Raw genomic sequence first — 16,307 nt, 5'->3', positions numbered from 1 at the left:
ATACAATTTTGGGGGTAATGGGTGCTGCATGGAGTTAATAAGTACCTACAACGGGTGCTGTAACTTTAAATCTGTATAGTCTATGAAATTGTGCACATCAACGATTTTATGGATAGGTACCATGACATGGGGTAAATTGGGATTCTGGGGTAAATTGGGACAAACCTGCGGAAGATTCTCAAAGTACTTGTAGCACGGAATCTACCTAATTTTCTTTAAGGTAATATTTATCAATGTATAGAAGAAAAACCAAGTTAACTATGGAAGTACTAAACATGAGTTTAGTTGGTCCCAAAAATTCGTCAAATTAAATTTAAAATAGTGGTTGAAAAGTGCGTTTTAAAACAGCTTAAAGAACTTTTAAAAAAAGTAATATTATCGTTGTTTTTTCAATAAGATCACAGTTTATATAAGTTTTTAATACACCTGGAAATACCACAACAAACGGTAAGTTGCAATATTCTTATTTTAAATACAATATTTCGACAAAATAAAAAATGTATATTTTTTCCTTTCTTTTTGGGGAAAATTGGGACCTATGTAGGGTAATTTGGAACGAGACTGGAAAAATTAGAGACGACAAAACACAAAATTGGAACGCCAAAAGACAAAATAGGGATGGCTTGTTAGGGTTGTCACTGATATCTTATAATTGATTTTTTAGCCTATACTATCACTTAATTGCGTGATGTAAAGAAGGTTAATGTGTTTATCAGTTAGTTTATGTAAGTATTATAGGTAAAAGAAAAGTATATATATAATTACTTTTTTTCGCGACATTTACCTTGTAATATCTGCCCGGTCGTATGTTCTTTATAGCAATAAAAAAAATTAAAAGTTAAAAGAACTCAAACGAATCAAAACTTTTGTTATTTCAGAATCTATTCACGCGTCGAATCATGATTTTGTTAACATTCACAACGAACACACACAAATAAAAACAGGCCTCAGATTTTAAATGTAACATTAATTAAAAATCCGAGATATCCAATTATGAGTGAGTGAATTAATTGAGTTTAGTTATTTAGCTTAGAAAGAATTTCTTTTATTTTTGTTATTATTGGCAGTAATCAGATAATGCTGTTTTTTTATCTTATTCACCTGATATCTTACTCTTGCTCAAAGATCATTTTGAAAATGTTGATTAAATAAAATTGTATTAATGCATTTCCAGTCCTTTTGTTTTCTATTTTTTATTCTATTTTATGATTTTGTTTCAGAGTTGTGATTTTTAAGGAAATTAAATGATAATTTTCTAAAATATAACATGCACATACTTTTTTGATCATTGTATTGTTGATTATCATTCACGTCACATCGCTTCGGAATAGAAACCAGCTTAATTTACACTATGTTGTGTATTGTGCTTAAATTATGGATTGTATTCATCATTTCGGTCCATATAAATAATTATATGGCACCTACCTATATATCGCAGTACTGCGAGTTGACAACCCTTACAAATATCCCAATTTAACCCTTAACCGTGTCAATTTACCCCGGACGCTGGGTAAATTGGGACGGCCATTATTTTACCGATTATTTCTTTAAAATGAATAATTAAAATAATGTAACGGTTTTTATCATCTAGGTACGTTCAAGACTCAACTTATTTCTTTGGTTGAGCAGTGACTATTTAATTGGAACTATTTTAAAATTCAATCTGAAGGTCGATTTTGTCCCTATTTACCCCATTGTACGGTACCTACATTGATTTCATACGCAACAGTGTAAAAAAAAAATGGGTGGTGGAGGTAAGGAGCACCATCGTGCTTAGAGGACCATTTGAAAAAGTGTTCATCTGCAAGCAGTAAAGCAGTTGGAAGGCTCACTGAAATTAGGCTAGTTTGGAAAGTGAGAATGATATTATGAATATAGTAGTTTTAAACAGAGTGATGTGTGCTGGATTGATGTGAAGTGTGTGTGGTATGGCCCTGTTTTTAATATTTTCCCAGCTGCTACTATGGTGTCACCTTAATTGACCCCATTTCAGTGAACACTTTTTAACACACTGAGATGGTGTTTTGATGATTGGACGAGCTCACAGCCCACCTGGTGTTAAGTGGTTACTGGAGTCCATAGACATCTACAACGTAAATTCACCACCTACCTTGAGATATAAGTTCTAAGGTCTCAAATATAGCTACAACGGCTGCCCCACCCTTTAAATCGAAACGCATTATTGCTTCACGGCAGAAATAGGCACGGCAGGGTGGTGGTACCTACCCGTGCGTACTCACAAGAGGTCCTACAACCAGTAATTACACAAATTATAATTTAGCGGGTTTGATTTTTATTACACGATGTTATTTTTTCATCGTGGAAGTCAATCGTGAACATTTCTTGAGTACGTATTTCATTAGAAAAATTGGTACCCGCCTGAGATTCGAACACCGGTACATCGCTCAACACGAATGCACCGGACGTCATATCCTTTAGGCCACGACGATTCTAGATTCTGCGAAGCACGGACCTTGCTAGGGTTCGTGTTAGCAACAACGTCAGGTTTGAGCCCCGTGAGCTCACCTACTTTACTTGCCCGGTTACGCTGACATAACCTCTCAAGGCTATCAGCTTAGGTAGGAAAAAACAAACAAAAAAGACTGTTTGTACGGTCCAGTCGTCTGGATCGTCTACTTATGTAATTAAGTAAATTTAGATACTGTAGGTGATATACGTGTAGGTACGTGTAATAACCCTTATTAACCGTTTAGCACCTATGAAACTGCACAAGTGAAAATGAGAAAATGTTTCAGTGCCACCGGACCTTCTCGCCACTTCTCGGGCTCTTTCAAAAAGTCCAATGAACTCTCGGTCTGTAATGTTTAAGCAAGCAAAAACTACAAATTGATAGATTATTGGCGGGAACGCGAGGAGCAAAGTCGTGAGTATTGTTTTTTTTTGTTAATTTCGTCTATCTTCAGGCTTTAATGTATAATGAAAGTGGTTTATTAGCTATTTAATATCTGTGGAAGTGCACTAATGTGAGAAAATGGAACAAAGCCGATAAACGTAGGTTCCCGGGATTTTTCAAAAAGTTTACTGAAAGCGTTAGAGTAAATAAATAATGAGTAATTAAATAATTAATGAGACAACATTTCTCTTCAAATCATTTTTCATAAAGCAGAATATTATACAAAAGATTAGGTTGAATGGTACGACACCTTCGCCTTTCCAATTGAAAAAAGCGATAAACTACAAAATCTAATTGACAACTTGAAAGTTAAGCTGAGTGTGCGGTATGTTAGTGAAAATCAAAGAGAATATAAACGCGAACCTGACTGATTCAACATAAATGGAATTTATGGACTCAGAAATAAAGTCTTAAATTGTTAATAATTTATTTTTGTACATTTCCATTTGACTTCCTTGTGTAACGAAGGTACTGAAAATTATACTACGTACCTCATGTAAGGTAGGTAAAAATTATACTACAACCCTCATTTATGGTAGTTAAATAACTAACCAATTCTCGTTAACGTGTAGTTATGTGCACCTCAATTCAATTAGACGGGAATGTTATAACAAACTAATATAGTTCCGCATACTAGCTGTATGTATGGTTGAAATACAAAACAAATCACTATTTATCTACTGTTCAGCAGATTTATTATTATTATATCGTTATATTCCTAATAGTGAAACACCAAGATTTTCCCAAAATTTAGTCCTTTTTTGTAGGCAGACGAGCAGATGGCCCACCTGATGGTAAGTGGTTACCTTCGTTCACGGACGTCAGTAATGCCAGGGGCACAGCTCTCTGCAGGCTTTGTTTGAAGAAGGGCATGTTGTAGTGCTCAGGAAGTGCTCTGTGAAGGGGAGTTAATTCCAGAGCTGGATGGTTCTTGGAAAAAAGATGTCTGGAAATGCACTGTTGATGAAAGCAGTGGTGCCAGGTAGTATGGATGAACTTTGCTCTGGTGAACGGAGGTGTGATGATAAAAAAGATGTGGAGGGATCATCTCAAATAATTTCTCCCCTTGAAACTTATGGTACAAAATACAGTGAGAAAAATGTCTCTCTGTAAGCCCAGACATTCCAAGCAATTTGCTAAATCAGGGTTATCAACAATCAGAGTGGCCCTTCTCTGTATGGAGTCAAATGGAATTAACTGATACTTTAAATAAATTACTTGGTTACTTGTGAACAAATAATATCAATAAAACTTAAAAGGCTTACACACACAATATAGCATACTAACTGTCCATTATTAGCAATAAGTTTAAATTTAAAGGTATAAAAGTAAATTTAAAATAAAGAGAATACATTACATTTCAATTAAAATCTTAGTTGTGTGTGTGGTAAAACCAAACTATAAAATATGCAATTAGCTTGTTCGAGGATGCCTGTGATATGCAACAGGCAGAAGATTATACGGATGACTACAGAAGGCAGAAGATTATACTGGAATTGCATGATTGACTTGAGACTGGCATTTCCAAACTTGTGAAAGAGAAGTTTTAAAAGTTTGAAGAAGTTTTACAATTACTAGAACAGTCTGAACTGGTGGAAAAAGTATGGAAAGCTGGTACTACTAACATTGGTGCATATGGTCTGGAAACTAGAGTCAGAATAATTGAAATGAGGAGAAAAAGCATTTTAAAACTTTCCTTAAATAGCAGGACTGACTAGAATTGTAGAATTGAAATACTACACCATAGTAGCTAAATGTTTTCTAAACCTTTGTAACTTTGAAAAAGTAGCAAATATGGCTACATAAAAATATAAATGGCACAGAGTCATTTTCTGGAGTGCTTTTTAAATAATTTCACAGATTACAAGAAAAAAAGATGGGATCAATTGAACTAGTTCAAATATTGCATGCTGCTTGAGCTAGCAGTTGTAAGTTTTTGTAGACAGTTATTCTGCTAAAGTATGTATGTGCCTCTTAGTATTTATTATTTATACATCTAGTGAATAATTGGAATCCTATAAAATCACTAGTCATTAATATTGTATTTTTTATGAATCTCCTACATAAAATTGAAATACTTATAAAACCTTGGAACAAATAAGTTCTGGTGGGTTTTAGCATATTCCAAATAACCAAAATTTAGAAATTCCCACATTTTAAAGTTCGGATAGAAAACAGAATAGTATGATGTCATCTATGTAAGTTGGCCTGGTTTTTAAATACAACATATTTCTTTGAGTTATTGGTACAAGACTTTGCTATATAGTTTGACAAACTTCATTGTTTCTGATGTATGTCAAGAGCGTTGGAAGTGATTTTCAGAATTGCTCTTTGGAGCTTCTGTCACTATAGCAATTAAACTCTGAGGATAGACCCAGAGTTGAATGACAATACTGTTATTCCGGTACGGGTAAAGCTATCTGTCGCCAGATAGCAGATGCGGATATAGAAAAAACTAGGACCTTTCTCTAATGTTCTAGAACATTCGAGTGTTTCAGTTGTGTCGAATGTTCTAGTTCTATTGAGAACGTTCTGGAAAGTTGTAGACATAGATAAAGCGTGACATAGGCGAAACGGAAGTTCTATTTGAAGAGCAGTCACTGATTTGGAAGCTTCTGTAGTACTGGATAGCCAAGAGAGCAACATCTTTGCTATTATAATATACTCTTCAAAATGCCTTCAGTATATAGAGGAAGACAATAAAATGAATTTTTCTTGAATGAAGATAAGTTATTCCTTTCCAAACTCAAGTATTGGATGTAGGATTTGTAATGTAACCAAGGGCTTTTTATTAACCAAAAAATGCATTCTCGCTGTATTTGCTTTGATTTTCTTTATGCTATTTTTTCGGTGATGCCTGTTTGAATTTCATAATTAAATTTATTCGTTATTCTCGTTATTAGTCATTCATATACCTTGCCATTTTTTATAATTAGAGCAGTGCTAACGTGATTATTTGACTATTTTTGGGATTCCATCGCTATCTTGCGCTCGAGACAATACTTTTCGGTTAAGGGGATTTTTCATAGCTGCTTTTTGGCAATAGGATCTATGATTCCATTGTCCTACAAATAGAATTATTTTTTCTAATCTTGTTTTTATATTATTTGTATATTTTGCCATAATGTGCAATGTGCAAATGTGCGAAGTATTGGCAATTTATTTACAAATACGGCGTAATATGATTTAAATTTGAAAAGTGTTTATCCAGCTTAAACCGTAAGAACGTAAGATTGTGATCGATGCGAGCTGTTTCTTGTAAGACTATACTTACAGTGAATTCTAGTTATAGTATTAGGTGCGCAATTAGGTTCTCGCTGTTTGTCAATGGATGAGTGCAGCAATAAGTGCAGTTAAAACGTTTTGAATCAATTTTAGACATGGAAAACAAACCGTGACACATTAGTGATTTTTTGCTGCGTGATATATTTTTGGTTCTGTGAAATTGTATAATTTTGGACCAATTAAGTGACATTTGCGGGAAGTGCTACTTTTCTTCTTTCACTCGAAGAAAACGGCGGCTGAAGCGCATCTAGACCTCCCAAAAAGTTTACGATGAAACTGCTCTGAACGAAACTACGGGCCATAATTGGTTCCATCACTTCAAAGACGTTGATTTCTATTTCACGACCTTCCACGTAAAGGAAAGCCCAAGACGCTGAATTGGAGGCATAATGAGTTACTAGCCAGGTTATCTCCAAACAATTGCATGCGTTGGGAATGATTAAAGTGCAAGGGACTTTGATTCCTTTTGAGTTGAAGCCGTTGAGAGTCGTTTTTTCGCCTGTGAATAACTCCTCCATCGGTACAAAATAAATAGATTTTCTTCGTCGTATCGTGACGAGTGATGGAAAATCGATTCAATAGAGAAAATAACTTTAGGGACTTTCGGGTCATACTTAGTCTTCACTGTCGGTTTGGCCGAATATTCAAACTGTGTCGGTTATGCCGTGTATTTGGGGCAGACACGATAAAGTGATTGTCTCGCATGACAACGCTCCGTCTGACGTTGCCAAACTGCCAAATCAGTTTAAACCTATCTCAAACCGTTTAAGTGGAACATCCTACCCATACGCCATATTCCCCAAATATTGCGCCATCCGATTATTATTTGTTTCGTTGGATGAAATATGGTCTGGTTGATCAGCAAATCTACTCATATACATACATCAAAGAATGGCTTAATTCGTGAATTGCCTTGAAAAATGAATACTTCCACCGTCAAGGTAATACTGCCAAATTTTGCCAAAAATATGAGGAAAAGCTATGGACAGCAACGGGCAATAATTGCAATGCTTCATTTGTAAGCTTCTTACAAAATTGCATTTTCATCTAGAAAACGGCGAGAACTTGGTGCAGACTTGAAGAGTCAACCTTTTCTCCAAGGACTTATCAAGTTTCTTGATTTTTTTATCATATACCGGATCAATGAAAGTTATTTGGAAGACTTTTTTACTTGTTCTGTAGGTTCTGGGGTATTAATGGCCGTTTTGTTTAATACCGGTTCTTTGATACAGTTTCTGAGAGCAGAAGAATCTGATGGTGCATTACGTTTTTTGAATTCGATAGAAAAGCAAAGTGCCAATTCATTTCTAACAAAAAACAGTTATATACATTGTACAAACATGTCATCGGGATTAAACAGTGGTGAAAGACTAGACCAGCAAAAGTTACCTTCTGCAGCGTTGGCGAATGATCAAAAAGCACGACTTCCAGAGGGATAATTCTTCATGATAACTCATCACTCATGGTTGAAAGCAATATCACAGCTAAGCCGTAGATTACCGTTGAGTACTCTCTGCAAATTTTGTTTGAAGAAAGACATATCACGTGTTTAGGAAACATCGTGAAACGAAGCTCTTATCTAAAGCCGAATGGTACGTGGCAAAAACAATCTCTGGAAACTAGATCTCTGCAAAAGTATTATACTTTTAACTAGTTTTTTTTCTTTTAATTAGTTATCCGTATCCAGAGCATGGTACTCGCAATGGTAATTAAAATCAAATAAAAGGTTATACTAAAACAGCGGTCGGGAAACTAGGGTAAATGACCCCAAATGGGGTAAAATGAAATTTTGGGGGGTAAAAATGAAACTTTTGTGAGTAAAAAGTATATATTGAAGTGAAACTTCTTTAGAATTGTTGTAATTTCAAACTCGATGAAGCAAAATGAAACGATGAATGATGAATACTTATATTTTCTGTGGGGACGATTTTTTTCCCTCAACTGTATATTACATATATTACTATTATAACCGTTATGTATTACTAGGTATTACATTGACAAATTGAATAAATAATGTTTAAATTAAATTTTTAGTCATTGTTTTCTTTTGCAAATGATCATGGGGCCTATAATATGAAAGATGCTAAAAAGAAACGTTTTTTTTTTGTTTTTCGCCATGGGGTATAATATCAACTTACACAAAAATATTTTGGGGTAATAATTAAAAAAGTTCCCCAACTGCTGTACTAAAATCAAATATTATAAAAGCCTATGTTTATTGCTCGTAGGTAAAAATGGCTGAAGATTTTGTCGATAGCATTGATATCGAAGAACATGATGTTCTGGATAATCCAACAATAAGAAAAATATTTCCGGATATATCTGTTTTGAAAAAAGAAATAACACATTTTTTTGATAATGACGGTAAGTAAATATTTATAATCTTTGAACAAAACAGTTATGGAGAGAATGAAATATCAACTAAGTATGTACTAATAAGCTTACAACTTTTTAATCTACAAAATTAACATTTACCATCAACTGTAAGGTCACAATCTCTTAAAAAACATTACAGGCTTTGGCCTATTTAGAGATTTTATCCTGTGGGAGGTCGAGGATCCTCGATTTTATCCTCCTTTGGGTGGTAGATAAAATCTCCACATATTTATATTAAGTAAAATAGATTTTGATTATTAGCACTGATATGCACCCGAGTGCACTAGCATTAGCGGCGAACATAGACACTATAACGTCGAGGTCACAGCATGAGGTCGAAATATCTATTGTCTTGGGCGGTGACAGACATTGAGACATTAAGTTGAATTCTAGGTTGTACAGGAATAAATGCTCCCAAAACACAGGATTTCTTCGCGGCGGGTAGGATGGTAGCGGTGACAATTATGGTCTTAGAGGACGGACTCCGTACATTTAACATGCCCGATATCATGCTTACTACAGGTATACCGTAAACTAAATTTTCAGGCTACGTGAACCATCGGTAGCACACGCATATTTATTTAATACGCTGAAAACTCATAAAAACAAATGTAATTCCGTAAAATACATAACTAACAAAAATAAAGCATGAAACAAAATGTAGTATAGAACAAATATAAGGTTACATATTATAATTAATGGATTTTTGTAATAATATATCAGTTTTTTAAAAAATAAATAAAAGAACTTTACGCTCAAGTCAGGTAAAAATGGCTAGGATGGAACGTGTGAAGATTCGTGATTTCGTGAATTCGATTAGCACCTGAATATTGTTTGCCGTTCATGTTGAGATAGTTTCTGATTGTCATTCTGGCTCTGTGCACGGTTCCCTTTATATTGTATAGTTCACAGATCACAATGGTTTTAACAGCGCTGTGATTTGCATTATGACTATAATTGAATTTTTTTTACAGATATCAAACCACCCGCTTCGTTGAATTCCCAATTGGGAGACATAAATATAGATGAATGCGATAGCGAAAATGATGTAAAAGAAAACATTCTTCAAAGTAATCATTCAGATTTGATTGATTCGTGCAATTTTAATGCTAACGTTATTAGTGACATTAGTTGTCTGAGTACTCAAAATGATAATTTATGTTTTTATGGCAACAAAATAATATTAGGTTCAAAACCAAGTACGTATTCCAACACAACCGTTGCAAATGAAGTAACAAAAAATAAAAATCCCCAATTAAAAGTAATAGTTGAAGATATCCAGCATTCATTGAGTAAAAATGAACGATATTGTAGTAAATGTAAAATTTTGTTTTTTCACACATCTTCTATGAGTCGTCATAAAAAGTTAGTGCATCATATACGTACTAAACAATATCCTTTGGTAGAAAACGACTATACAAAATACACAAAATGTAACATTTGCAGTGCAATGTTGTCTTCAAGAAGCAATTTATTACGACATTTAAAAAATGTTCATAATAAAAATCCAAAAACAATTAAGAGAAAAAGAAAAACCACTTCGGAGACCAAAAAATGCATACAACCAAATTCCAATAAAAGGAAATCTTGTTACATTTGTTCACATTGTAATAAAAAATTCCTTTCTGCAAGTGCACTTATAGAGCACATGTACATAGTTGCAAACAATAGAGAACGAGTAAACAATTCCACACATTCTAAGTCAGTTTCGATTCATACAGGTCGTGATAATGATGTGGAAAATTTGAGAGATCCTGAAAACACCTGTAGTCCACAAATACCGAACGCTAAAATAATTAAAAACTGTCAGGTAAGGTTAGAGAATGTTGGGAAATTCATGAAACCTTTACAACTACGTAATTCAGAAAAACAAACGCTAAATCACGATGATAAAAGGGAGTCGACAGACTTAAATAATTTTATGAGATGCTCTGTTTGTTCGTATTATTTCAAGAACATTCATAGATTTAACAAACATGCGATAAAATGGCATAAACTCAAACAGACCCCTGTCATTAAGAAAGTTAATTTTGATGGTAATTGTAAGAACTGTTCGTTGAAGTTTAACGATATTCCTTCATATAATATACATTTATATAATAATCACAGAAATCTGTTTAAGGAGGTCGTAATAGAAACGAAATTAAAAAAAAAATCTGCGTCGCTGGAAATTGGGACTCAAGTTCTAACAAAGGATGAAGACGACACATTACTGAAGTCAAAGTTACAGAAAAGTGTCAATGACATCGTAGGATTAGTGGCTTACAAAAATATGTTATTTAGATGCACAAAATGTGATCTATTTTTCTTGTCTGCCTATGTAGCAATGATGCATACGGAACATATGGAATTATTGGTAAATTGGAAATGTCAAACTTGTAATCGCATATTCAAGTCTGAAGATGAATTAACGCACAAAGAGCAACACCGCTATTTTGAGCATTTCGACACATTTGAAATGAATGAATCGCTCATTGATAAAGTATTATTTAAATGTAAACACTGTGATGTGCATTATGCAGAAGAAAATTTCATACCCCATTACAGTTCTTGCTGCTCAAAAACATCTAACGTTACAGCATCTAAATCCCGAACTTCTACAAACTGCCACTATTGTAAAATTTTGATAGATCAAAGTATCATTCAATCGCATAAGGACTCTCATAGACTCAAAAATTATATACTAAAAGATTTCATCATTATAGATTCTGCGTTTATTATAGAGAAGGTTGAAAAGAGTCATGCCGTTCATGCTAAAACAATAACTAACAATAATAGTGATTTGGATAGGCCTATATCTAAAAACAACAGCTATAGCAACAAGGACGATAGATATACGGTAAAATCAGCGTTAAAAAAAGGAAAGGTTAATTCTATACGTAATAGAAGAAATGAAAGGACCTCTGAAGAATTCAACATTTTTTCTCGTAAAGATAAGCATATAAAGAGCCCAAATAAAGGCAGCAATTTACAAACGAAATTGGTTCAAAATGCAAAAGCTCGCTTAAAGATCGTTTTTAAATCAAATTCGTGGCAAGAATTCGTGCCAAACATGTTTTACTGTAAAACATGTAAATCTTTTGTTAGTGATGTTGCGCTGACTCGCAAGTCTCATACGATGTCACGATGTTCAAATATAGTTAAATATCCATGTGTGCTATGCGGACTCGTACTTTCAAATAATGCATTAAAAACCCACATGAATTTGCACAAGTTTAAGAAGGATTTAAAATTACAGGATTTTAAATTTTTAGATGAAAACGGTGCACTAGTGTGCCCCACCGTGCCTGAATATCCAAAGTGCGACAACTGTGAAGTTCATTTTGTTAGGAAAGCTTCTGTAACAATACATTCCTGCAGTGATGAAAAATATCTGATCTGCCACATATGCAAGATTAAATTGTCCGAAACAGCTTTCAAGTTGCACGAGTCTTTCCATGTTTATTCAATAGAGTATTGGAGCAAAAATAAATCATCGATTTCAATAGAAGAATTAAAGCTAGATGAAAGTGAAAATACGGCTAAAATTACAAATCCAAATAATGTCTCAGTACCCCAACTACTATACACTTGTAAAAGTTGCGGTATAACATTAGATACTTACGATTCGACAGTTGAACATTGTCAAAAACATTATAACAAAAATAACTTTGTTCCTTACAAATGTAACGAATGTGAATTCTCTTTTGATATTGGAAATATTAGTCAACACTATCAGTTACATGAACGAAAAATTTGGAAAGCCCACAGATCTATCGAATTTGATTTGTCTTACTTTACGTCGGAAAATCATATTTGGAGCAAAAATGTTTTTAATTCTCTTTCGAAAGAAGAAGCTGACGATGTAGTAAGTAAATCTATTTATAGATATGAACATAGAATAAAGATGGAGTTGCATCAAGACGGTCCATTCGATTTAACTTTTTATAAATGCGATAGATGTCGAACCTTCGTTGACCCTAATTTGATTTTTAAACATGCAGAAAATTTGTGTAATCAAAAGTCTAGAAAACATCCTTGTTCCGTCTGTGGGTTGCCCTTCGAATCTACTATTTCTCGATCCAATCATTCGAAAATTCATACCCGCCCCGGATTAGGCCTAAACTCATATAGAATTGTAATGTTCAACAAAGAAACTGATAAGAAGTTTAACAATAGTATTATCTCTTGTCAAAATATTTACATTCTATATCAGTGTCGGAATTGCAACTGTGTTGTTTCGAAACATCAAGAAAGTGGACATAAATGTGAACACAGTAACTTGAAAATGTGTGACAAATGCGGTCTATTAATTGATCACCACAATTATGATTCACATATTGATAAACACAAATTTTTGAGTAATTTTAACGAAGAATCTATAAAAGTAGTTTTATTTGGTAAGGATTTAAAAGGAGGACCAAAGGATAAAATACAAATAAAAAATAAACGGCGAACGTTTTCAGGCAAGGTATTGGATTATAAGTTTTTCAAATGCTCTGTTTGCGGATTATGTTTTAGGTCCGAAAACTCACATGGAGTGCTCACACACAAATGTGAGAATAACCAAAAATATTCTTCTTGTTTTAAATGTCCAGTAGTCTTACCTAATAATGAAATGCGGGAGCATCTTATGTTGCACGAAAATGAGATAGAATTTAATAAAGAGCATATAGATATAGTTGTATTTGTCGAAACGCAGCAACAAAATTGTAATTTAGATGAGACCGTTATCAGAACTGAAAAAGACAGTACAGTTAGTTTTGAGAAACATCTCGGAAGTAATTTTGAAATTATGCTGGATGCTGAAAAATCATTAAAATTATACAAGTGCACAATTTGTGATTTATGCTTTCCAGATAAAATGTCTGGTGAAAGTCACCTTCGAAACTGTAATTCGAAAATTAAAAATACTAATCAGAAATGTTCTAAATGTAATTTAAATTTTACACCGGCGGATCTGTTTAAACATTTAAAAATTCAACACGCTGTTAAACAAGTAAATAAAAATTTCGATATAGTAGAAATACATAGAAAAGAAGTTTAAAAATAAATATCAGTGGGATGATTCAAGCAGCTATAAAATTGTTCTATGAGAAAAAGGTGAAAATCAAAAGTAGACATTTAAGATACAAAACAACGTATATAAACGTGGAAACTGATATTATTTAGTCCATCGAAGATTACATATTTTATGGGAAAAGAAGAAATATCAATTTTTTTTTGTTTATACCTATTGGTCCGTTTGTTATTATTTGTTACTTTTATTAGATTATTAAGTTTATTAAGAAAATGTTAAAAATAAATACGTTATGGAAAAAAAAATGCATTCACAAAGGCACTGCAATTATTTTGCTTTAGCAGTTCATCTCATAGTTTTATTTATCATTTATCATCATATAGTTTTTAAGCGTATTAATATGGCGTATACTTAATAAATATATTTGGGTACAAATAAGTATAAACTCTTTATAAAATAAAATAAAATACAAATAATTTTAGTTTTATTCTATTTTAAGTATCATATCTGTTGCCCATTGAGTTTCTCGCCGGATCTTCACAGTGGGTCACGTTTCCGAACCGGTGGTAGATTCCTTGAAGCACTGCTCTTGCTAGGGCCAGTGTTAGCAACACCGGTTTGAGCCCCGTAAGCTCACCTACACGTGTTCGAGTGAAGCTGAAATATCCTCTCAAGGCTATCATATAAAGATAGCTATAAGATAAAAAAAAATCATATCTGTCCGTAGCAAAAAATATTGACGTTTTCTACCTGTAGGAGGCGGCCTAAAGGCCTCTATAGAGGTAGAGGATGACTAAAGTGGCCGAGGCCGAGAGTATCCACTATCCTGAAACATCGGCGACACCGCTCAGACAACCCGATGGACCGCCGATTTGATGGCCGACACAGTTGTCTATCCTCCTCGATAACTGCCATTGATGTGAGCCGTTCGTCTGGTTACAGTTTTTACCGTGTAATATATACTCTTTTACCTCTCTCGGGCTCTATCTCTTGTGGGGTTCGAAGATCGAGAGTGCAGGGGAGTCTTGTATAGGGGGGCTATGACAGGTTCACCTACGCCGCGCGCCGTGCACTTCGACGCAGAGATTTCGTAAGCAGTTTCGGCTACCGATTTAAGAAAAAGCGCCGTGAAAGTCTGAATTGTGTAAGTATTGGAAAACTTGCTGCCCAAATGTCCTCCATGAATTTTGGAAATAATTTTTGAATGACGGTTAAGTCCGTAGAATACGGTGTGTGGTCATGAATATCGAAGCCACTGGAGATTGTCAGCGCAACATAAGATCTATTATATGTTTTTACAAAAAATACTTTTATGATTTAATCGTTTAATTTCTATAAAGAAATTGTGCTCGTTTATTTCTTGTTACTTGAGTTAAGGAAATATACGAATGTCGACGTACCTTTGTAGCCCGTAACCAAATCTATAAAGTATTTGAAACGTCGGAAATAATATGTAGTTTAAAAAAACACGTATAAAAAATGATATTTAACTTCATCTTTTTTTATGCTTTTAATACTACTCTGAATATTAGAAGAAGTTATAAAATTTAATATTATTATCGCATTCTTGATGCTTATGCAAGTTAATCGGAAGTTTGAAATCGGCGAAAGACTCAAATACCTATTACGGTTTTAAACAAACAAATAAACATTGCCATCAAATTGTAACATTTTACGACTCTATTATCGATGGCAGCGTATGGCTCACCTGGTGGTAAGTGATTATTCGCGCATATAGACTCGCTGACTCGCACGGTAATGCCATGAGCAGAGTTGGGGGTCTACCCCATAGATAATACACTTTTTTTTAATGGATTTTATGACCTGGTAACTGAGACCTTTAAGTCATGTCTTATTTTAATTTATATTCTTATTTTTATGAAAAATGATAATATGGAGTGAAATGAAATGAAGATGATTAATTTGAGACATTAATCAGCTGGGGTGAAATTAAATGAAATGAAATGAGATGATATGGGATGAAATATAATCTCAGTAAAATGGTGGTAATTTACTAAGATTTTTTCAGTGGACTTTTTGGGGGATCCCGAGAAGTTACGTTCAGCGCCTTTGTTTCATTTTCCCACATTTGTGCACTTTCACAGATATTAAACAGTTAATAAACCACCATTATTACACATTTAAACCTGAAGAAACACTAAATAGACAAAATAAAACAAATCACACAACTTCACTCCTCGTGCTCCCGCCAAAAAGTCGATAATACACTTATTAATAGTCTACCCATAGTAAATAAATAAGGAAATGTACCTATATCCAGGTGAATGAAGTTAGCCCCTCAAAAAAATTTTTTTTTCCTATTTTATACTTATTTTCTATTAATTCGTTTGTTCATCATTTGTTCATGATTGTTCACTGTTAATAATTGTTTGTTCTGCATTTATTTATTTAAAAAAAATATTTAAAAATATACCTACAAGTTAGCCCCTCTAATGCAATTTTTAATATTTTTTCATCCTTAATGACTCGTACATATTCATTTTCGATTGTTCTTATATAAAACACGTTTGTTCTCTTTTGAAATTACTCATTTTTTGTTTAATTTACTATTTTTATTAGTTGAATAAATGTATGCAAAATATGTGTACTGCGCATGCGTCAACTATAATGCCTAAACTTTCTACGCGGTTTTAATCGTGAAAAAAAAAACAAATATAAATCCTGAAGGAGCAATTAATTGGTATACAGTTTAATTAAAAAAATTAAAAAATA

At 33.6% G+C, this 16,307-nt stretch overlaps 1 protein-coding gene across 3 annotated transcripts; it reads left to right on the top strand.

Annotated features, from left to right (window-relative positions):
- Window positions 1-3,482: 3,482 nt before the first annotated feature.
- Window positions 3,483-14,050, top strand: LOC101742455 (zinc finger protein 62 homolog). Of its 3 annotated transcripts, XM_062672574.1 has the most exons (6): window positions 3,483-3,553; window positions 3,857-4,842; window positions 8,428-8,563; window positions 8,969-9,097; window positions 9,550-9,774; window positions 10,022-10,110. In XM_062672574.1, exons 2-6 carry the CDS (start codon window positions 4,822-4,824, stop codon window positions 10,060-10,062), a joined length of 552 nt encoding a protein of 183 aa, XP_062528558.1. In that variant the 5' UTR covers window positions 3,483-3,553; window positions 3,857-4,821; the 3' UTR covers window positions 10,063-10,110. The 3 variants fall into 3 exon arrangements, with proteins under 3 accessions (XP_062528558.1, XP_062528556.1, XP_062528557.1); XM_062672572.1 differs by lacking the exon at window positions 8,969-9,097 and having other exon boundaries at window positions 9,550-14,050; XM_062672573.1 differs by lacking the exons at window positions 3,483-3,553; window positions 3,857-4,842; window positions 8,428-8,563; window positions 8,969-9,097 and having other exon boundaries at window positions 9,111-9,774; window positions 10,022-14,050.
- The last annotated feature ends 2,257 nt before the right edge of the window (window positions 14,051-16,307 follow it).

Source organism: Bombyx mori, chromosome 15 (assembly GCF_030269925.1).
Source record: "Bombyx mori chromosome 15, ASM3026992v2".
Lineage (NCBI taxonomy): Eukaryota > Metazoa > Arthropoda > Insecta > Lepidoptera > Bombycidae > Bombyx > Bombyx mori.
The sequence above is the reverse complement of the archived record's forward strand: the minus strand, read 5'-3'. Positions and strand labels throughout refer to the sequence as shown.